The following is a 23,385-nucleotide window of genomic DNA, read 5'->3' as shown; positions in this document are numbered from 1 at the left end:
TGATCACCCTCATCCCCACCCCCACCCCCACCCCAACCCAAGCTAAACACCATTCCCTGTTCCGCGGTGATGGTCGTAGAAGCTAATCGACGACCGTCTCTGTCTCAGCGCACGGCGAGGAGAGGCTGTGCGAGCGAGGAGAGGCTCGTGCAGTAATTCAAAATGAATGATACTATGGACTTTACCAAATGGAAACTATTCATTTGTGTGAAAACGAACTTAAAATTTTATGAGCTTACTTTGAGTCAAATATGTTATTGCATTACATGTGCATGGCTATAATGACACGTTAAGTATTATGTATTGAATATCAAGTAAGTGAAGTATTATTAATATATCTATATTCAGCTTATGTATCTTATGATTACTGATTATCGATATTTAACCAGACGATTATTGTTACATGAACAGCATGATGACATGAAACTGATAACATACATGTAGAAATCAAGTTGGAATTCTCACATTTTGTGACTTGATCATTTCAAAGTACAATTTATACATTCGTGGATCGAACTTGATATACATGTAAACAAGTGTTTCTCTTATAGTCATCTCAAAGGAGTGCTACAGTGTGGATATTGATATGAAGATGAACAAGTTCTTCATACGAACGATGCGCTGGTCACAACGTTGTGTTCACTGCTGCTTACTGGTCAGGGAGTGATCGACCCTATTGTCTCACGTAGTGCATTCCTACTATATCAAAAATGACAACCAAAAGAGGGAAACCGTATAAGAAAATGTTTCAGAGCCATAATAAGAGAGTAACAGATGAAATATCCGCGCAGTCGAAAACAAGCAAAAAGTATCTCTACTCTTGGGCCACACATTAAAATGCCAATACGAAATATATCCACGAACAATTGATTTTCCAAAAAGTTATTAATATATCTTCCTTTGAGTTATATTTTTGGTTTCATGTCGAATGTGTTTATTTTTTATGTGTAAGTAAATTATATAGAATTTTTTCACTTGGTTATATTTTTGGTATGACTGTCTGATAAAAATGGACTGCTCAAGAAGGATTATTTAGTGGTATATTTTAATTTAAAATATGCCTAGGGACAGGCATATCTTCCCCGGGAGATAATGTTAGTGATTGACAGCCTCGAGTGTATAAGGTGCGGGGAGTGTTTTGTAGAGTAACTGAATTGATTGGCATGACCTCGTCGTACTTAAGCGGGAAATGTAATGTAAACGGTGGAATGCAATGTTGGAGGTTGAAGGGAGAGGAAGAAAATGTAGATAACGTAGTTAGGAAGTGACTATTAAGAATATGCGTAATCAGTAACATTTTAGCCAATACCATCGTGACATATGTTTCTTTTCCTTTATGTTTGCATAAATATATTTATCTTGTAATTGTAATGCTCTGATAATTCAAAACAACAAGTGCAAAGCAATTGGTCTTTATTTTCCCTCTGTATTTTATTTTCACGAAATCCAAGATAAAAAATCAGAATTTGGGAGAACACTTTGTACACACTTAAGTCCATATTTTTGTAAGGGGAAGTAAAACAAGCACGAAATCTTCATAATTCCTTCTTCAGCACTATTACAAATCATGTGCAAGAGTTCACTCAACCAAGAATGGCAGGATTCTCTCTAACGATCTGGAATGTATAAAATACCGCAATGTTACAACTTAAAAAAATAAAGCAATTGTGCACCCTCTTTTGTCTCTTTTTCTCCATATTCGGTGAAAAAATAAAACCTCAATGACAACGGCAACACTGATGGCAGTGACCGATTGATAGAATAATGTACAACCAGATTCATTTCTAACATTCGAAAATATGTCGGGGTTTATAATACAGTTACTGTTTATCCATACAACTGTCAAAATATCATTCGTAAATGTCTACGACGGCGGAGGTCAATTATGCTAGCTGCGGGTTGCATATATCACCGAAGTTACCTCACCCGAAGGCAATAATTGTATAAAAGTTACCTTTAACCAGGCTGCACCAAATTCCGGAAAGGTGACTCGGCCGTTGCCTAGAAATAAAAATAATAGTTTTTTTTTTTTTTTTTTTTTTTTTTAAGAATTCTGGAATCAGATTTTAAATCTGGAAAATGCTGCTGACTTGATTTTGAGCACGTCCGCGATATTTCTGTTGCCTTATCTGTTCTCTGTTAATTTTTTATATGCTTCAAAACGCACACACGGCATTTAAGCAAATTAAGAAAGGTTTTGTTGTTTATATAAAATATATATTGATATTAATAAAGTAAATTGTTTGATTCATTTTAGAAAGTTTTTTAATGCATATAACTTACAAGCACAAATTATATGAAACAAAAATAGACCCATAAACGGTGCCCAAAGTGACATTCAACTGAATGTAATTGCTCAACCAGTTAATTGTGAGCAATATTTGAAGCCATAAGAAGAAACTATCAGAAAGTGAATTTCAAAACATAATAAGAGCTATTACCATAGGCATCATACTGATTAAAGATACGATGCAGATCTTCGCAGGTAATTTTACCGTCCTCAGCAGCGGCAGCCGCAAATACCTGGGCACCATTTGTACCTGGCCAGTGAGCCAAGAACTCCGTCTGGGTGACCTCGCCGTCCTCTGAAACACAGCGGTGAATCAAGAATGAAAATCATATCTGGGATGGAGCCAGCAAACTACAGTGGTGTTACTACTAAATATAGTTCCTATGGCACTGGAATTGTTGTTAAGGACATCCCCCCCCCCCCAAAAAAAAAAAAAAAATATATATATATATATATATATATATATATATATATATATATATATATATATATATATATATATATATATATATATATATACAGATTACACGCAAGCCTCTCTGTTGTCCGATGTCTGTTACGGTGGGCGGAGCTAGCTACGGGGGGCCTCCTGTCTCAAGGTTTCGTCTGCGTCGCTCTCCTCAGCTTGGAGATTAATTTCATATGCGTTATTTCACGTTAGAATTCGAGATCAGTAGTGTCAAAGCGGCGTTGTATGCTGACGATTTTTTTCACAGGTAATTATTTGGACGATGTGCTGGAAGGGAACGATATCATAGAAAGCGATTATAAGGTGGTGACTGAGGACGGTCGCCATGAGTTTTTTTGAGTCGGTGATAGATGCCTTTTTTTTTTTTTTTTTTTGCACAACCCAGTGAAAAATCACCAAGGAGAAGTCAAAAGAAAACGTCCCAACTGTGGTTTGTGAAAATGACATTTAAGTGAACGTTTGTCCTCACTGCCAAAGGACATAATATTAATACATAAACGTTTGGACCCTCCTGCCCTTGGGTCCCGTAAACATATACATTGTGACAGTGCCTAAGCTTAGCTTTGTGACTGGTTTTAAATTTCTTAAAGTATTTTTTTTCTCTCACTCGGTATAATTTTAATATTTTAATGCATTAAGGTAAAAAATTAATCAAAGGTTGAGGCAATGCCACGACATGTCAGTTTACTGAATACTCATTATAAATTTCTTTATCTTGGAAATCTCCCTTTTTGTCAGGATTATTTTGACACATACTACCACTGTTCATATTTGTCGGTAAACAAGTGCACAGTGCTAAACATTGAGAATAATTTTTATTCATTCATAAATATATTTATGTACAAAAAATATCAGAAAATTTAGTATTAACCGAACTCTTTAAAGTGAAACAAATAAAGATGAGAATATAGAATTTCAGACTATTATTTACTATATTAACTTAAAATATCTTTTAAGTCAACTCTATACTCAAGCATCGTGAGTAGCATCTGTGAGTAAAACCATTTTATTATATCAATAGAAGAACAAAAACAAAATTTTACACATAAGCAGTAATCAATGAAGTACGTCATAATAATGATTAAGTTGCTACAGTTTTCCAGTTTTATGCAGTCTATGTTGGCATTTTTTTCAACCGTGCAAATAGAAATAAATATATTCTTTTTTATCTGACTTGTTGATACCAGTCTGTGCCAGATACTATTCCACTCAGAGCCAGCAAGGTCTGAGAATCTAATGGGCCGAATGAAAAAAATCCTAGAAGATAAAGTGGCTAATTCTTACAAATAGGATCAAAAACTTGGGCTTTTCAAAACGTTATTATATATCAAGACAACACTTAGTAAGAACATTTATAAAATGAACTGGAGTACATGTTACAGCTGAAAAAATTAACTGGGCCAGTAAGTGACTGCTTTAAAGAAATTTCACTGAAACAGAAATTTCACTGGCAATCAGGTAGACTGTTATACCATGGCACTCAGCAATTTATATGTAGGTTTTGAATTTTTTTCCATGTGACAGTAACATTAAATTTATGTCCACTTTTGAAATGTATAGAGTCAGTTAGGTGACTGAAAATATTTTAAAATGTCATGAAAGAGCACTATTAATTTAATGCAATCTCTGTTGGCCAGTCTTATCCAGTTTCTTCTCCAAAAAGGACAACTCAAGTGAGAATTTCTTCAGGGCCTTTTTTTCTGCCTTGCCAATGCCATGCCATTCAGAAAAGAGAGAAACCTGTAGGTTAGAAAAAAAAAACATAATAATAGCATTATGAACTACTAGTATCCATGTAGACATTATGGAATTACGCAGTGAAGTTTAATGTGTCTTGTTATGACTTGGCTGAAATACCTGGTTCCTATTCTTCTGACAGGACAAAAAGGGGATTTCAAAGAGGCTGGTTGGTAAAAGGAAAATGCCCAAGGTTGTTGTATTTTGAAAAAAATTTAAAAAGGGTAATGTTGCTAGTGAATGTTTAATGCATCGTAGGCATTATGACAAAAGTAACTTACCCTAGACAGACTTACCTCCTTTTTTCATTGACATTTTTTAATTTTTACCAGCCTGACCATAATTAATATATTCAAAGCAGCCTTCTCCCATATCTATAATAGAAGAAAAAAAACTTGAGTAGTGTAAAGATATGCATGTCAAATTCATTATCAACTTTGAGAGAATTTCTGTTTCAACACTGCAAGATGAAATATTTACTTTCAAGTAATGAATAAACCTTAATAGAGTTCTATTTTTTGTAATCACCAAGGCAAAGCTTCTTTCTTAAAATGAACTGAAACATCCAAGCTTGCCACCTAACATGACAAAGTAGTGAAGTATAATTAAAGTAGAGAAGCAAGTACCCCTTAATTATAGAGGTGTCTTACACAATGAGGTGTCTTACACAATAAGGTGTGTCTTACACACCTTGACTCAAAGGGAGATGTGTAGTGAGATAACAGGTAAAGTAATTGGTGGAGCCTAGGTGAACTTAAAACCTTAAGACTTTATATATATATATGTAAAAAGAAGACTAAATAAGTTTTAAATAACTATACCAAAAATACTGTGAAGTCAAACTTCCTGTTAGACCGCCATGATGGAAAATGCTGGGTGGAGGCAAAACTTTTCCAGTCAAAATAACTGAGCACCTTACTTTAACAACAAAGTTACCACTCCAAAGCCACCCACCATGGTGAGAAGAAAAATGATGACCAACTGTCATGATACGTTTTTTTAGTTTTTAACACGAAAAAGGGACAGGCAAAAATGGTACATTTACCCATAACACTAAAGTAAAAAATTGGTATTCTGAACAAAACAGGTTATTTTTTCAAGAAATATTGGAGCAATACCCGTGCAATATACATGTATACCAAGCCACGACCAAGATGTTCAAGAATCTTAACACACCAAAATCTTTTATAATCACGCATTTGAAAAGTGAAAAAAACGTTCAGGCTTTTGGCCGTAACAAGCGTAACAGTTTTTGATCTGGACTCGTGAAAATTGGCCCTTGTGGTATTCAAGCTAGATCACATGTAAAATCGAAAAAAACAACAATACTGCTCAAGAAATGGTATTGCACACACACCAATTAGTTAAATTTTATGACTGTCATGTGACACAAGTATCAAAAAGTAGGAGGAAAATGTCTTTTGGAGTGATTTTTTTTCGAAACATAAACAAGATGGCGGCTTAAACATCTGGGCCCAGTTTTATAAAGGACGTTTAGCACTAACCAGTGTTTAACTCTAACCACTGGATAAATTCTCCCAAGCCCGTTAACTAAACGACGGATGAAATTGTGTTTCATAAAGTGTTTAAGCAGTCGGATAGTTAACTGACCTTTAAATAATTATTTTATCCAGTTAAACACTGGCCAGTTAAAAAATTGGCTGTTTGAACACTGTATATGAAACACATTTAAGCCATCTTTTAGTTAATGGGTGTTAGGAGAATTTATCCACTGGTTAGGCTTATCCACTGGTTAGTGCTAAACGTCCTTTATAAAACTCGGCCCTGCTTGTTATTCGGCCACTGAAAGTGCACCTAAGTTTTATTCTATGCTGTTGCCACAAATTACTAAACAATTGCAACTGTATAAAGACCAAACTTTCTTCGTCTGATACTATATTTATAAGCACTTGTTATGAGTGGGAAATATTTTTCGTGCAATATTTATTCTCCACACACCACCTCGCGAGATCGACGTGGAGCTGGACACTTACACAGTGAGACCCTACGGCATAAAAGTTGCAATTTATCTTCATATTTCGAGTAGTTATGCATTTAAAAGCACTTACCTGATTTTTGATAACCTTATCCAACGTTATATCCTCTGCACTATGTACTTCTCTCATTTTAACAAACTTTTGAGTGTGTTTCTGTTTGTGTCCTCTCGAAATGCTAGACGAAGGCACCTATCCTGACAAACGAGATTTAAATGAGAGCGTAACAGAGATAGGCACCCATTGTTCTCTGGGCTCTATTCATTCCGACCAATGAGACTGTAAAACGGGATCCGCCCCCACTCGAGTAATCTCCTTCTGTTATAACTCCTTGGTTTAACAGCTTGTAGACATTGAATGGCAATTAGGCTTCATTCACATGCAATGTCTATTTTCTAAATTCTATTTTCTATTCGCGGTATGTCTTATGATCACGGTCTGTGCCCTAAATATCCCGCGGCGTAATTACTGGCAGCGCGAGCCAGTTACTATAAGTTACTATAAGTAACTGGCTCGCGCTGCCAGCAATTACGCGGCGGGATATTCAGGGCACAGACCGTGATCATAAGATAGCGCGAATAGAAAATAGAATTTAGAAAATAGACATTGCATGGGAATGAAGCCTTACTGTCAGTCTTTGCCTTGGCCGCTATACTATGCTTGATAACACATAAAGCCAATGTTTTACACACCACATGTTCATTTTTTAGATTATTCAAAATATTCAGCATTATGCCAGTACTTACTGTTGTCGTCAAACATTGTCAGGAGTTGGCAATATTCGCCCCGAGTCATGATACCATCGTTGTTTTTGTCCACCAATTTGAACAGTTCCCGTATTCTCGCCTGTACTTGAGTCCTGTGAAATGAAGAATTGTTCTTCAAAAGATCTGTCGCAAACGCGCTGTTACACTGGGCTTGCAATCGCTTGGAGGACGAATTTTCGCCCACTTCGAAGTAAGGGGGTTAAACAATATTTATGTCAATAAAAATTATAATATTGTGGTCATGTTCTTTTTTCGTGCAGGTCCTGGGCCTAATTTCATACAAGCCAAGTGTAAACTTCAAAGAAAAAAAATCACTCGCGAGGGATAGACTAGCAGTCTAGCACAGATAAAGGTTGTGGGACGAGGCAAAAGTTGCACCTCAAATTTTTACTGGTAATTACTATAAACGAGAACTGGACAAATGGAAACTGGACTTTATGGAGACTAAGTCATGCACAGGATCAGTTTATTATTATTTTTTAAAAAAAATCTATCAATGTTATACTATATAAAGAAAGGTGCTCTTCATAGCATGCATACATGTATCTAATGAGATTCTACTAAAAATTCCAAAGGCATAAAGTATGTACTTAGGAGGTAGCAGCGAAAGACCCGGTGATCTGAAATTAAAGGAAAATCCATCTCAGTTTTGATATACATGTTATTAAGATATCTAGATAATAACACAAATATGTTTGTTAAGAAAAAATAATCACTTCTAGATTTAAAAAAAAAACAGCCTTATTTGCACACAGAAAAGCTTATAGGTAGAATAGCCTTATTTCTTACAATGCAAAAATACAATTACTATATAAAATTTATAAAAACCAATTTAAAAGTCGATTAATAAACGATTCCCTGAATTGGTATGTCTGCAATTCTTTTTTAAAATGCTTGGTAGACTCAATTGATCGGATTTTCAAATTTCAATAATCGATAATGGTTTCCAGTATCTGCAGAATTTGCAGGGATAAAATGTCATTCTTATGAAACAATTTGGTGAAAGAAAGTTGGAAATATTGAATTGCATTGAAATTGAGATGAAAAAAGAAGTCGTTTTTATTGACCGCCCTGTAAAAGGGGACGGTTGAATGGTTAAATGGCATTTGTTCAGATTTAGAAATAATTATAAAGTAGTCTTTTCATAGATCATAATTTTCCGGGGTGGGGGTGGAAAGGTCATTAAACTGTACTTAGATGATAAAAGCATCTGTGGGTTCAACAAATGGCGTTAACAGTTCTTTTTTCACCGCGGCTAACATATCATAACATGACGTTATCAGAATGATGTAAGCAACCACATACAGACACCCTACAAATAGCGAACAACATGCCTGTGCAACCGTGACCAAATTGCCAACAAACGATAGCCCCTGTTAAAACTTGTTAATACAGCTTGGAGAACAGTGATTCTTCTTCCTCGGAAAATCTACACTGCATTTATGTCAAGATAATTTTACCTCGGTCCATTTGGCTCTAAACTCGGCCGGAGAAACTTCGCCGCTTCCTAGATAGAAAAAAATACCACTGTGTTAAAATAAAGAAGTAAAAAAATAATACATAAACATGGCATGTATTGGGGTTCATTTTATGGCTGGTAGAGGAGAAAAATGAATTTAACTAAATAACCTCCAGCAGGGAGGCAACTGTTGTGCCTCCTTTCGACTACAGTTATGGCATGGTCGCCGTTGGAGGCTCAAGGAAGCCACAGTGGCCGCTCGAAGTTCGACAGGAAAAGTCTTCATTTTTTCGCTCACGTTGATTTTACACAGAGATGGAATTTCTGGCTTGGCAACTGATCACGCTGCTCATATTTTTGGTCGCACAAAGAGGCACACGGCTGTCACAAAGGTCGCACCTTTTTGTAAAGGGGGGTCTGAGCAAACGGACAGATTGACAACAACTAAGTTATGTCGAAAAGAGGATAATAAAGCAGCAAGTGTAATATAATATAGCAACATTTTCTTGCAAGGTATATAGCTGGGCATGCTCGTATACAATACGTTTAATCATTATTATTATTATAACTGCTGTTCTTGTTGTTGTTATCCAGTCCTATTATCAAACCTCATATTCCAAAATGATGTAATTTTAATTTTCCATAACTGAACTTACCATCAGCATCAAAAGCGACAAAGACCGCGTCCACGTCATTGGGCGTAATTGCACCGTTCGCGTCGCCACCCGCAGCGTCAGTCAGGTCGAAGAGTGCCTTCGCAGCTTCTGGGGAGGACCCTGTCTTGGTAACCCAATTAGTGACAAATTCATTCTCTGACACACTGCCATCACCTGGAACAAATATAAAGGTTAGCAAATTTGCAAAGGGCATTTCATGGAGAAAAGTACGCCAAAGGTCAAATTCACGGCCACAAGATTGCCAGTGTATGATTTCCTATCCACGTTCAATATTAACTATGGGTATATCTCTGCTAATTTTGGAGTAATTCACATTTAATTTTGGAACCTTAACACCATCGTGCATTGGGTTGTAATTTTTGAAATAGAGCATAGAATAGTATAGAAAACAAAAAAGGCCAAAATGTCCAGTTTTGTTCTTGACAAGCTCTACAAAATGAAACAAACAAGTAACAGTTCTTGAGTAAGAGAGAGTTTTCCATTTTGGCATTTAATGGCCGCTTCCACCGTGGAAATGCACCGATTGACCACAATCTCATGAAGATAAAAGGAGACCCCAAGTGTAACTTCTCACCATAATAAAAAAGCATAGGTCTATTTAGTTTCTAAAAATCGACACAAATATATTTTTCATAAATAATTATTCTTCTACAAAATATTGGCCCATTCGACCTTAAAATATAGGTCAAAGGAAAAATCTAAGGTCATATTTGAAATCTCCACAAATGACTTTCGGTCAGACTTCTATAGTAACTTGAATTTCCCATATTCCCTTTGGTTTTGGGGGATATTTAGCATTTGATTTTCAAAAATTTTGACAAGGTTGCATTATATATTGCGACGAGCGTCAAGCCTATGCAAATGCACCGACAGAGTCCCAAATCAAAGGGTTCAGGATTATATGTGACCTAATTTCAAGAGATGAGGTCACAGGTCCCTGTTGTCTAGGAAGAAATGCGGTAACGGTGACTTGTATCCGCCGACATGACGCTGAGCCAGCGGAGCTCACGGAGCCGGTGTAACGTGACAGAGAGTCCCCCCTAATATAGCGTCCGCTTCCCAATCATTTGCAATTGTACAGGCAAGTCTCGCCTTAGATTTTGACCCACTTAGGTCAGGCTAGCCCTAACCATTAGGCCCTATAACTAAATGGAGGGCGAACTTTCTGGTACGCGGACCCTCAGTTGCGTTAAACGGGACAAAACGGGTCGGAACTAACAAACTAGAGGCCGATCTCTCTTCAAAATAATACTTGTAAAATCATTTCTTCATGTATTGTTTGATTTTAACGGCAACGTGCTTTCAATTGAAAAAATCACGGATGCATATAAGATACACTTCCCGTTACTTAGAAGGAGCAGGTATTCCAAGACCATGTTGAAAATGAAGAGAACTGGTGAAACGTTTGCTGCTCATGTATTGAATCTTTACCATGATTTTGGATTTTGTCATTTCAACAGAAAATGCGGTTGTGCAGAGAGACAGAAACAACTGCCTACCGTCGTCATCAAATGAAAGGAACACGGCCATCAGTTCGGCCTTTTGGATGGAGTCGTCCTTGTTGGCATCCACCAAGCTAAACAGCTGGTCGATCCTGTCCTGGCAAAGAGCAAACCTGAAGATAGAAAAGAATATTTTACTAATCAGTATCAAAATAATCTACGAAAGCTTAAGCTAAACATACACCCCATTTCCATAGATTTTTAGATCGATCTATCCCTGTGGGGAGTCTCACTAGATTGCTGTCAGCTTGGCCGGCTTAAGCGTCTGTCCCGCCTACTAAAAGCTGTAAGGGGGTAATTAACTATGCTGCCCGCTCGGCTGACTGCAATTTAGCGTGAACCCTCAGGGAGTTAGGTCGATCTAAAACTTAATTTTAAGATCGATCTAAAGCTCTGGGAAAGCATCCATAGGCGTGGACCTAGCTGCTCCTATTTCAACGTATTTTTGAGCATGTCAAACTGATTTTTTAAAAAGAATACAGATAAATTAAACCACGAAAAATCAGAAAAAATATCACCCTACCCTATAAGTCCTAAGAATACCAAAAACTTCATATTTTTGTATTTACTGAAATGAAACATATATGATTTACATATTATTAAATATACGTACAAATTCGGGTTTGAAAATAAAGTATCTTACATATCTTCATTTAAAGCATGCATAAATATAAAACTATATTACATGTAACAATATGTGAATGCAAAATATACCTGGTGTTAAGAAAAACGCTCCGATTTTAATTTTTCACATTGTGTATAGAATATTATTTAGCAAAAGCTAATGCATTACATCTTAATGATATTGCAACTTGGTCATAAAAGATTCGTCTTATTAGTTTTCGTAAAGCCGATGTAGCAACCAGTACAAAAGTACTCAGTGCCGAAGTAAAGGATTACGATCGGTCCGGAAAACCCTACAACAAGAAACTTTGATAAACACCCATGCAACTGAATGAACAGGTTCCACAATGCAATCACTCTAATTTAACTTCAACTTCCCGCGTTAAAGTAAAAACTGTATAAAAATATAAATAACTTACTTGGATCCTGCACCAATAACGAACGACACAAAAACTTAGTCAACTGACCCATTTACCTAGGACACGAGCTTTTATATAACAGATCGTGGTCTGGAGTCATTACGTGTCACGCCTTATGCAAATTATCTTCACACGTTAAAAAACGTACTGTGACGTTCTCACGGTCAAAAAGTAGTCTCAAGGACGGTGAACAGACGAAGCCAAACCCTGGGCTGGGGGCAATTGCACATCACGACCGGCATACCATGCGATAATCACGTTTTATTGAGTTTTGAGTTTTGCTTGTTAAAGGTTGAATGTCAATTGCACTTATCCCGTGTCTATTAGCCTTATTTGTTTCCCGTATTGGTTTTGGATTACACCAACCCTCTATAGAGCCGCATTATGCCACCAAATAAAAGACGAAAACGCACCGCACATTTTTATTTCAGTTCGCTTGATCAATATCACGCCCATCAGACAAATTTATGATGAGAAAGGCCCTTTGGAAATACAGTGGGGTTTTTGATCTAATTTTTTGTAATGTTAGACCCCATTTCCAGAGATTAGATCGATCTACTTTAGATCGACCTAACTCCCTGGGGGTTCACGCTAAATAGCTGTCAGCCTGGCGGACACGAAAGTTAATTACCCCCTTACAGCTTGTAGTAGGCGGGACGGACATTTAAGCCGGATTATCTGACAGTAATTTAGTGAGACTCCCCGCGGGGATAGATCGATCTAAAAGCTCTGGGAATACAGCCTTATATATAAAAATATAATTTTTAATATTAAGTTGAAGATACTGGTTTTGAGATTTATTCTGTCGTGTTCATTTAGTTTTTGGAATGAAGAATAATTGAGTTTTCCCCTTGAAGGTTATGGTGAGAAAGTTAACTCGACATATCATTAGACAGTGTTGATTTAGGGTGTATTTCCAGAGATTTAGATCGATCCAGGGATTAAAATTTAGATCGACCTAACTCCCTGGGGGTTCACGCTAAATTGCAATCAGACGAGCGCGCACCATAGTTAATAACCCCCTTACAGCTTTTAGTAGGCGGGACAGACGCTCAAGCCGGCCAAGCTGACAGTAATCTAGTGAGACTCCCCACAGGGATAGATCGATCTAAAAATCTATGGAAATGGGGTGTTAGTTTCGGGAATGACTATTAATAATGACTTTAATATTTGGGCATGATTGCACGGGCACATAAATTTTTTCATTAGATTCTATTTTTTTCTTCTTGATAAGCAACATCGGGTAGGCGTTAAGAAAGAACTGAAAGGACAAAAAACTGAAAAATCAATATGAGTACCTCAGTATTTTTACATATTTTGATTATGAGGCGTATACACAGTATTTACTGTATTTAATAAACTTTGTAAGCATTTGTGTGCCTTTCACTTTACACTAGTCAATAATTTTTATGTTGCCATGACCTACAATGAAAAATAAACTAGACCGTAACACCCTGAACACCCTGCCCGGCTTACGCGGCAAAGGCTTCTTGTGCTCCGTAGATACGGATCAGCAGACCTACATGTATCGGCCTGTATCGGCCTCAGCGCACGGCGAAGAGAGACCGTAACACTTTCCGCAAAAATGATTCTGGCTTCTCAGAATCGTTTTTGAAAAACGACACTAGTTTCTGGTTGCCAGAATCGTTTTTCGTTTTTAAAAAATTCCATAAATTAAAAATTAACCTTCAAACTATAAAGGGAGGCCCCGGGGGCCCCCTTCCGCCTCCCCACCCTCACCCTTATTCCCCCACCCCCAACCCCACCTAAACCTCATTCCTGTGACTGGTAGAGGCGGTCAACCTCAGTGCACGGCAAGGAGAGACCGTAACATTCGCCTCAAAACTGATAATATTTAAACATTCATACATACTGATGGTTAAATAGCCTTATCTGAAAAAACCGATGTTATGTGACATGAAAAAAAAGGTGCGTTACAAAAAGAAGGCCATATTGCCGTGGTATACATTTAGTATGTTTGATGGAGATGGCGTTTGGCGACAGTAACGAAAGTTTAATTTTTGTTATTAAAATTATTATTCTTCTGGCACTGGTTCACAGAATACTGACGATTTCGGCTAATAAGTTGGTCATTAAGTGCACGTCTTTTGAAGTCACTGAACAGACTTAATTTCCTTTTTCTTACGGCACCAAGGTCTGGAACATCAATTGGACCTAGTTACTGAGATTGGCCGTAAGCATTATGTATTGAATATCAAATACGTGAAGTATTATAAATATATCTATATGCAACTTATATATCTTATGATTACTGATTATCTATATTTAACCAGATAATTATTGTTATATGAACAGTATGATGACATGAAACTGATGATATAGACATCAAGGGAGATTCTCACATTTTGTGACTTGATTATTTCTCAGTATAATTTTATACATTCGTGGATTGAACTTCATATAAACAAATGTTTCTCTTATAATCGTCACAAAGGAGCGCTACAGTGTGGATAAATCTGAAAATGAACAAGTTCTTCATCACGAACGATGCGCTGGTCGCAACGTTGTGTTGACTGCTGCTCACTGGACAGGGAGTGATCGACCCTATTGTATCACGTACCTGTAGTGCATTCCTACTATATCAAAAATGACAACCAAAAGAAGGAAACCGTATAAGAAAATGTGTCAGAGCCATAATAAGAGAGTAACAGATTAAATATCCGCGCGGCCGAAAACAAACAGAAAGTACCTCTACTCTTGCACCACACATTAAAAAGTCTAAATGCCAATACGAAATATATCCACGAACATTCCTGATTTTTCCAAAAAGTTATTAATTTATCTTCCTTTGAGTTATATTTTTGGTTTCAAGTCCAATGTGTTTCTATTTTATGTGTAAGTTAATTATATAGAATTTATTTGCTTAGTTATATTTTTGGTACGACTCTGGAGTGCTTAAGAAGGATTATTTAGTGGTATATTTTAATTTTGAATATGCCTAGGGACAGGCATATCGTCCCCGGGAGATAATGTAATGTTAGTCATTGAAAGCCACGAGTTAATAAGGTGCGGGGAGTGTTTTGAAGAGTAACTGGTTTGATGTAAACAAATGTAATGTAAACGGTGGAATGCCATGTAGGAGGTTGAAGGGGGAGGAAGAAAATGTAGATAGAAGAAAACGTAGTTAGGAAGTGACAATAAAGAATATGAAGGAACATGAAGGTGGTTTAATTCTTACCTTGCGTAATCAGTAAGATTTAAGCCAATACCATCGTGACATATGTTTCTTTTCCTTTATGTTTGCATAAATATATCTACTAATATCTTGTAATTGTAACGGTCTGATAATTCAAAACAAAAAGTGCAATGCAAACTGTCACTTTCTTTCCCTCTGTATTTTATTTTCACGAAATCCAAGATAAAAAGTCAGAAATTGGAAGAACACTTCGGAAACACTTAAGTCCGTAATTTTGTAAGGGAAGTAAAACAACCACGAAATCTCCACATGTCCTTCTTCAGCACTGTTACAAACCATGTACAAAGGTTCACTCAACCAAGAATGGCAGGATTCTCTCTAACGATCTGGAATGTATAAAATACCACAACGTTACAACTCAAAACATATAAAGTAATTCTTCGCCCTCTCTTGTCTCTTTTCCCCATCTTCGGTGAAAATATAACCTCATTGAGAACGGCAACACGGATGGCAATGATCTGACTGAAAGAGTATGTAATACCAGAAACATTTCTACCATTTGAAAACATGGGTAAATAATACAGTTACTGTTTATCCATACAACCGTCATAATATCACTCGTAAATGTCTACGACGGCGGAGGTCAATTATACCAGATGAGGGTCGCATAAATCACCGAAGTCACCTCACCCGAAGGCAATAATTGTATTTAAGTTACCTTTAACCAGGCTGCAGCAAATTCCTCAAAGGGGACTAGGCCGTCGCCTAGAAATAAAGATAGAAAGTTTTTTTGAAAAAGAATTCAGAAATCAGATTTTCAATCTGGAAAATACTGCTGACTTGATCTTGAGCACGTCCATCCGCGGTACTTCTGTTTCCTTATCTGTTCTCTGTTTATTTTTTATATCCTTCAAAACGCACACACAGCATCAGAGCAATTAAAGTAAGGTTAACATTAATTAAGTAAATTGTTTGATTCATTTTCTTAGGTTCTTAAATGCATATTACTTACACGCACAGCTTATATGAAACAAAAAATAGACACATAAACAGTCCCCAAAGTGACATTCACCTGAATATAATTACTTATCCAGTTAATTCTGAGAAATATTTGAAGTCATAAAAAGGAACTGTCAGAAAATGAATCTCATAACATAATAAGAGCTATTACCGTTGGCATCATACTGATTACAGATACGTTGCATATCTTCGCGGGTAATTTTACCGTCCTCACCAGCGGCAGCCGCAAATACCTGGGCACCATTTGTACCTGGCCAGTGAGCTAAGAACTCGGTCTGGGTGACCTCACCGTCCTCTGAAACACAGTGGTGAATCAAGAATGAAAATCATATCTGGGATGGAGCCAGCAAACTCCAGTGGTGTTACTACTAAATATACACACACTGGACAAAAGAAGTGTCACCCCTACTGAGCCAATACTATGGGGGGAGATAAATGACTGTTGAATGATATGCTCCTGGTATCATTTTATTAACATCAAATTTCACAAAAAATCACAAAATGAGAACAAAATATACACTCTACCAAAATATGCAGTTTCAAGTCCAAAATTAGTACTTAGTGGCATAGCCACGTGACCTAATAATAGGTGCCAGTCTACGAAGCAAGGTTTCATATAATTGTCTGATGCGTTCAGGGCTAATGCTGGCCCAAGCATGAAACACTGAATATAACAGAGTTTCTCTGCTGGTTAGACGGGCATTTGTAAAAAGTTTTGACATATCATTCCACACATTTTCTATTATGTTTGCATCCGGACTCTGGGCAGGCCACATCACCCTGCGAATGTCCTGTTGGTCAAACCAATCATCAACTGCTCTGGGCCTGTGACAAGGAGCATTGTCATCCTGGTCAACAAATGGATAATTCCTGTCACCAAACATGTTAGTAATAGATGGTAGCAAGCCTGACTCCAAAACATCGATATATTTCTAGTGATTCATGTTTGCATTAACCACTATCAATTCGCCCAAGCAATGGATGCTGATGCAGCCCCACACCATGACGAATATGCTGCTCCGGGTTCGAAAATTAAGTGCATGTGGTTCAAATGCTTTACCAGCAGTTTGCCAGCATAGTACCCGTCTGTCATCAGAGGTCAGACCAAAGCGACACTCATCAGAAAAAAATATATAGGACCAATTGTCATGAACTGTCCAGTTCAAGATCCTGTTGACCCTAGTTTACTCTACGTTGCCTGTTTTGTAACGATATAAGAGGTTTCAGTCTTGCTACCCTGCTGTACACTCTCTGAGCATGTAACTGACGCTTAGCAATTTTCACAGACACATTCTTATGTGTGAAATTGTTCCCCTGTGTTGTCAACTGACAAGCAGTGTCGAACTTTGACAACCTGGACATCAAAATCAGTCGTCGGTCTTCACGGCCAGTATTTTTTCTTGGGCGACCCATCAGAGGCAATTTGTCTCTTGATCCAGTGTTTCTATACCGAGATCAGACCCTCTGCACGGTTCTGACTGAACAATTCAATTGTATCGATATTCTGACATTGCTTATATTCCGCCTCTTCAGGTTACTAACTTGCACCTATAACCGTTAGATAATTGCTTGTATCTTGCCATATTGGAAGAAGACAGGAATAACATTTGCTGTACATGTACAAGACCAACAATACAATTCCATGGTATAGCGGTTTTATACTCATTAGTCACATTATAAGTAGACCAGGCATTATAAGTACCCAAGATCTGCCTACTTTTATTACTCTGAGTTAGGGGGTGACACTTCTTTTGTCCAGTGTGTGTAGCTCCTATGGCACTGGAATTGTTGTTAAGGACATCCCCCCCCCCCCCAAAAAAAAAAAAAATATATATATATATATATATATAAAATATATATATATATAAAAGATGATGAAAGAAGGTTATTGCCCCCCTCCCCCGTTCACACAAGTTCTATTGACTTGTTCTAATAGATGCCCGAGGGCTCAGACAGACACGAATTTTCCGTCATATCACAGAGGATTGGGTTTAACAGCTTGTAGACATTGAATGGCAATTACTGTTAGTCGTTGCCTTGGCCGCTATACTATGCTTGATTAAAAATTAACACATGAAGCCAATGTTTTACACACCACATGTTCATTTTTTAGATTATTCAAAATATTCAGCACTATGCCAGTACTTACTGTTGTCGTCAAACATTGTCAGGAGTTGGAGACATTCGCCCCGAGTCATGATACCATTGTTGTTTTTGTCCACCAATTTGAACAGTTGCTGTATTCTCGCCTGTACTTGAGTCCTGTGAAATGAAGAATTGTTCTTCAAAAAATCTGTCGCAAACGCGCTGTTACACTGGGCTTGCAATCGCTTGGAGGCCGAATTTTCGCCCACTTCGAAGTAAGGGGGTTAAACGATATTTATGTCAATAAAAATTATAATATTGTGGTCATGTTCTTTTTTCGTGCAGGTCCTGGGCCTAATTTCATACAAGCCAAGTGTAAACTTCAAAGAAAAAAATCAGTCGCGAGGGATAGACTAGCAGTCTAGCACAGATAAAGGTTGTGGGACGAGGCAAAAGTTGCACCTCAAATTTTTACTGGTAATTACTATAAACGAGAACTGGACAAATGAAAACTGGACTTTATGGAGGCTAAGCCATACACAGAATCGGTTTATTATTATTTCTTAAATTTTTTCTATCACTGTTATACTACATAGAGAAAGGTGCTCTTCGTGGCATGCATATCTAATCAGATTCTATTAAAAAAATCATAGACATAAAGTATGTACTTACGAGGTAGCAGCGAGAGACCCGGTGATCTGAAATTGAAGGAGAACCCATCTCAGTTTTGATATAGGCCTACATGTTATCAAGATATCTAGATAATAACTAAAATATGTTTGTTAAGAAAAAATAATCAATTCTAGATTTAAAAAAACAGCCTTATTACTTACAGTGCAAAATGCAATTACTACAAAATCTATAATATCAATTTAAAAGTCGATTAATCAAAAAATTTCCTGAATAGGTATGTCTTCAATTCTTTTTTAAAATGCTTGGTAGACTCAGTTGATCGGATTTTCAAATTTCAGTAATCTATAATGGTCTCCAATATCTGCAGAATTTGCAAGGATAAAATGTCATTTTTATGGAACAATTTGGTGAAAGAAAGTTGGAAATATTGAATTGCATTGAAATTGAGATGCAAAAAGAATTCGTTTTTTATTGACCGCCCTGTAAAAGGGGATGGTTGGATGAATAAATGGCATTTGTTCAGATTTAGAAATTATTATAAAGTTGTCTTTTTATAGATCATAATTTTCCGGGGTGGGGGTTGAAAGGTCATTAAATTGTACTTGGATGATAAAGGCAACTATGGGTTCAACAAACGGCGTTCTTTTTTCGCCGCGGCTAACATATCATAACAAGCCGTTATCAGAAAGATGTCAGCAACCGCATACAGACACCCTACAAATAGCGAACCACATGCCTGTACATTCGTGAACAAATTGCGAACAAACGATAGCGCCTGTTAAAACTTGTTACTACAGCTTGGAGAACAGTGATTCTTCTTCCTCGGAAAATCTACACTGCATTTATGTCAAGATAATTTTACCTCGGTCCATTTGGCTCTAAACTCGGCCGGAGAAACTTCGCCGCTTCCTAGATAGAAAAAAAACTAAGTTATGTTTAAAAGAAGACACAATTTAGCAGCAATTGTAATATAACCTGGCAACACTTTCTCCAAGGTATATAGCTGGGCATGCTCGTATGCAATGGGTTCATTCATTATTATTATTATTATTATTGTTGTTGTTGTTGTTGTTGTTGTTCTTGTTCTTGTTGTCCAGTCCTATTATGAAATCCAGAATGATGAAATTTTATTTTTCCATAACTAAAACTTACCGTCAGCATCAAAAGCGACAAAGACCGCGTCCACGTTATCGCGCGTAATTGCGCCGTCCGCGACGGCACCCGCGGCGTCAGTCTGATCAAAGAGTGCCTTCGCAGCTTCTGGGGAGGACCCTGTACCGGCAACCCAGTTGTCGACAAACTCAGTCTCCGTTACCCTGCCATCACCTAGCATAAATATAAAAGCTAGGAAATTTGAAGAGAGCATTTGATGGAGAAAAGTAGGCCAAATGTCAAATCCAATGCCACATTAGGAGAACCAGTTCATGATTTCCTATTCACGTTCGGTGAATTGTGTCCGCCGCCATGACGCTACCCGGAGGAGCTCACAGAGCCGGTGTGACGTGGCAGATACCCCCTCATAGTGTTTGCTTCCCATTCATTTGTACATAAAAGCCTTGCCTTGGATTTTGACCCACTTAGATCAGGCTAACCCTGTTACACGGACACTCAGTTGCGTTTCTCAAAACGGTTTGGAACTGACAAACTGGAGGTCGACCTCTCTTCATAATAATACTTATAAAATCATTTCTCCATGCACTGTTAAAAAAATAGAATCTGTTATGGATTTTTTGGGGTTTTTTTATGAAAAAAATAGAATTCTTGTATTTTTAAAGCGCAGAACTGTGCGTCATTCAAATGTTTTACAAGGATTTTTCATTTTTTTTGCAAGATAGGCTGATGGTGTCGACATGGATTCCAATATATATTCGATTTATGTGCAAAAATAATGGGTATTCTAATAAAACATAGATTAAAGATCAGAGCTTTCGTTATTGCAGGAAAAAGATAAAATTAAAACCATATGCGGAGGGCACAGTGGTATTCTTGGACGGATCAGAGAAATCGTTCAAAAACTCTTGAGACCTACAGTGAACGTCGGTTTTCCTAATATTCTGGGTTAAAACCAAATATTTCCAAGACAGTGTGGATTGGTTTTAAAATAAAGGAAGTTTTGTGCAGAAGTGTAAATATAGACCAGACGAATCGGCCTGACTCATTCTAGGGCCTACCTTCCCAGCTGAGCTAGATCGTTTTGAAGAATGCATGCACTCAATATACAAAGCTTCCTATCGCCAAAAAGAAATTATAACTGGTCAAACAGATATATATCCACTCCGGGAAAATAACTGATAAAATCAACACTGATACCGATCTTTACTCACTAATTATACTACTGTCTGGATCCAGTGCCTAATATTTGGATAACAGAATGAGCTGCACTTTATTGGGATTCATTAGGCATGGGAAATAAGACAGGGTATCAATAAAGACTATGATTAAAGATTTCGAAAAAGAGGGTTCCAGAATGGTGCATTTGAAATAATATATTAAGCTTTCAAATTAATTTGAATACGTAAACAACAAATGAGTACATGTACCAACAAATACGGTAGGGTTTTTTTTACCGAGATTACGTTATACAAGCTACGTATCGTTTTGCCAATTTTGGACCTAGACACGCGAATTCCCTAACGATCCTTTAGAAAATTAGTCCAATTTCCCATAGGATCCTTTAGGACTTTTTTCGTAAGGGAAACAACGCTAGAATTTAATTTGAAAAGTATTGTTCTTATTACTTACACTTACGCTTATCCTACGACTGTGTTCTTTAAACCATTGTAAGAAAGGTTCATATGAAGAAATCACAGATGCTTATGAAATAAGCCTCCCTTTACTTAAAAGGTCCAAGTATTCCAAGACCATATTGAAAAAAAAAACAAAGAGAACAGGTGAAACATTTGCTGCTCATGTATTGATATCTTTACCATGATTTTCTTATTTCAATAGGAAACACGGATGTGCAGAGAGAAAGAAACGACTGCTTACTGTCCTCATCATATGCAAGGAACACGGCCACCAGTTCGGCCTTTTGGATGGAGCCGTCCTTGTTGGCATCCGCCAAGCTAAACAGCTGGTCGATCCTGTCCTGGCAAATAGCAAACCTGAAGATAAAAAAAGAATATTTTACTACTCAGTATGATATTAATCTACGAAAGCTTAAGCTAAGCGTAGGCATTTACAAAGCTGCTCCTATTTCAACGTATTTTTGAGTATGTCAAACTGATTTTTTAAAGAATACATATAAATTAAACCAAGAAAAATCAGAAAAAATATTAACCTACCCTATAAGTCCTAAGAATACCAAAAACTTCATGCTTCTGTACTTACTGAAACGAAACATATATGATTTACATATTAAAAAACATACAAGCAAATTCGGTTTTGAAATGAAACTATCCTACATATCTTTATTTATATCATGCATTAATACATAATTATATTACCAATATGTGAATGCAAAATATACCTGGTGTTAAGAAAAACGCAATGATTTAAATTTTTCATATTTTATATAAAATATCATTTAGCAAAATCTAATGCCACTGGGTCATAAAAGATTTGTCTTATTAGTTTTCGTAAAGCCGATGTAGCAACCAGTGCCAAAGTGCTTAGTGCCGAAGTAAAGGTTTACGATCGGTCCGGAAAACCCTACAACAAGAAACTTTGATAAACACCCATGCAACTGAGTGAGCAGGTTCATCAATGCGATCCCTCTAATTTAATCTCAACTTCCCATGTCCAAGCAAAACTGTATAAAAAAAAAACCATAAATCACTTACTTGGATCCCGCACCAATTTCGAACGACACAAAAACAAAGTCAACTGACCTATTTACCTAGGACACGAGCTTTTATATAACAGATCGTCCTCTGGAGTCATTACGTGTCACGCCTTATGCAAATTATCTTCACACTTTACTGTGACGCTCTCACGGTCGAAAAGTAGTCTCAGGGACGGTGAACAGACGAAGCTGAACCTAAGGGTGTGGGCAATTGCACATCACGACCGTCATACCATGCGATAATAACTTTTTATTGGCATATTGGTTTGAGTTCTGATTGTAAAAGGATAAATGTTAATTGCACTTATCCCATGTCTATAAGTCCCTTTTGTCTCGCCTATTGGTTTTGGATAACACCAACCCTCTTTAGAGCCGCATTTGGCAACCATGTTTTATTTATTTATTTATTTATTTATTTATTTATTTATTTATTTATTTATTTTCAGTTTGCTTGACCAATATCACGCTAATCAGAAAAAATTATGATGAGAGAGGTCCTGTGGAAATACAGTGGGACTAAGGGCGGGGCTGTGCCTGGGGTGAATGATTCTATTATTATTATTTCTATTTTTGCAATGTTATAATATAAAAATATAACTCCAAATATTAAATTGAATATACTTGTTTTGAGATCTATTCTGTCGTGTTCATTAAGTTTTTGGAATGAAGTTTGAGTTGAGTTTTCCTCTTGTAGATTATGGCAAGATGTCATTTATTCTAAAAAGTTAAATCGACAAATCATTATATAGGGTTGATTTAGTTTCGGGA

General features: G+C 37.0%; 2 protein-coding genes and 1 long non-coding RNA gene across 3 annotated transcripts in view; all 3 read right to left on the bottom strand.

Annotated features, from left to right (window-relative positions):
* Positions 1–11,960, bottom strand: part of LOC106180615 (uncharacterized) — a 29,349-nt gene extending 17,389 nt beyond the window's left edge. The window contains exon 1 of the mRNA XM_087009059.1: positions 11,939–11,960. The gene's annotated coding sequence lies outside the window, so the exon portion shown is untranslated. The remainder of the gene's footprint in view (positions 1–11,938) is intronic.
* Positions 1,397–2,593, bottom strand: LOC147763028 (uncharacterized). The gene is made up of 3 exons (XR_015333569.1): positions 2,442–2,593; positions 1,955–2,001; positions 1,397–1,616 (listed from the first exon to the last, which is right to left on the bottom strand). It is a non-coding gene; the product is annotated as an uncharacterized LOC147763028 (long non-coding RNA).
* A 3,313-nt stretch (positions 11,961–15,273) lies between the features above and the next one.
* LOC106176313 (uncharacterized) lies at positions 15,274–22,715 on the bottom strand. Its single transcript, XM_087009058.1, has 10 exons — positions 22,616–22,715; positions 22,118–22,162; positions 21,822–21,937; positions 19,986–20,159; positions 19,696–19,742; positions 18,873–18,898; positions 18,265–18,377; positions 16,267–16,410; positions 15,814–15,860; positions 15,274–15,481 (listed from the first exon to the last, which is right to left on the bottom strand). Exons 2-10 carry the CDS (start codon positions 22,147–22,149, stop codon positions 15,449–15,451), a joined length of 732 nt encoding a protein of 243 aa, XP_086865184.1. The 5' UTR covers positions 22,150–22,162; positions 22,616–22,715; the 3' UTR covers positions 15,274–15,448.
* Positions 22,716–23,385: the final 670 nt, after the last annotated feature.

Source organism: Lingula anatina, chromosome 3 (genome assembly GCF_051362555.1).
Source record: "Lingula anatina isolate TDL-2025a chromosome 3, LinAna3.0, whole genome shotgun sequence".
Classification (NCBI taxonomy): domain Eukaryota; kingdom Metazoa; phylum Brachiopoda; class Lingulata; order Lingulida; family Lingulidae; genus Lingula; species Lingula anatina.
The sequence above is the reverse complement of the archived record's forward strand: the minus strand, read 5'-3'. Positions and strand labels throughout refer to the sequence as shown.

Excerpts from the sequence above, each read along its gene's own strand:
- LOC106176313 (XM_087009058.1), bottom strand. The coding sequence starts at position 22,149 with ATGAAGTTTTTGGTATTCTTAGGACTTATAGG. Across the intron at positions 20,160-21,821 it reads CCTTGCATATGATGAGGACA|GTGATGGCAGGGTAACGGAG; the intron begins GTAAGCAGTCGT and ends TATTTATGCTAG. Across the intron at positions 16,411-18,264 it reads GACAATGTTTGACGACAACA|AGGACGGTGAGGTCACCCAG; the intron begins GTAAGTACTGGC and ends ACTGTGTTTCAG.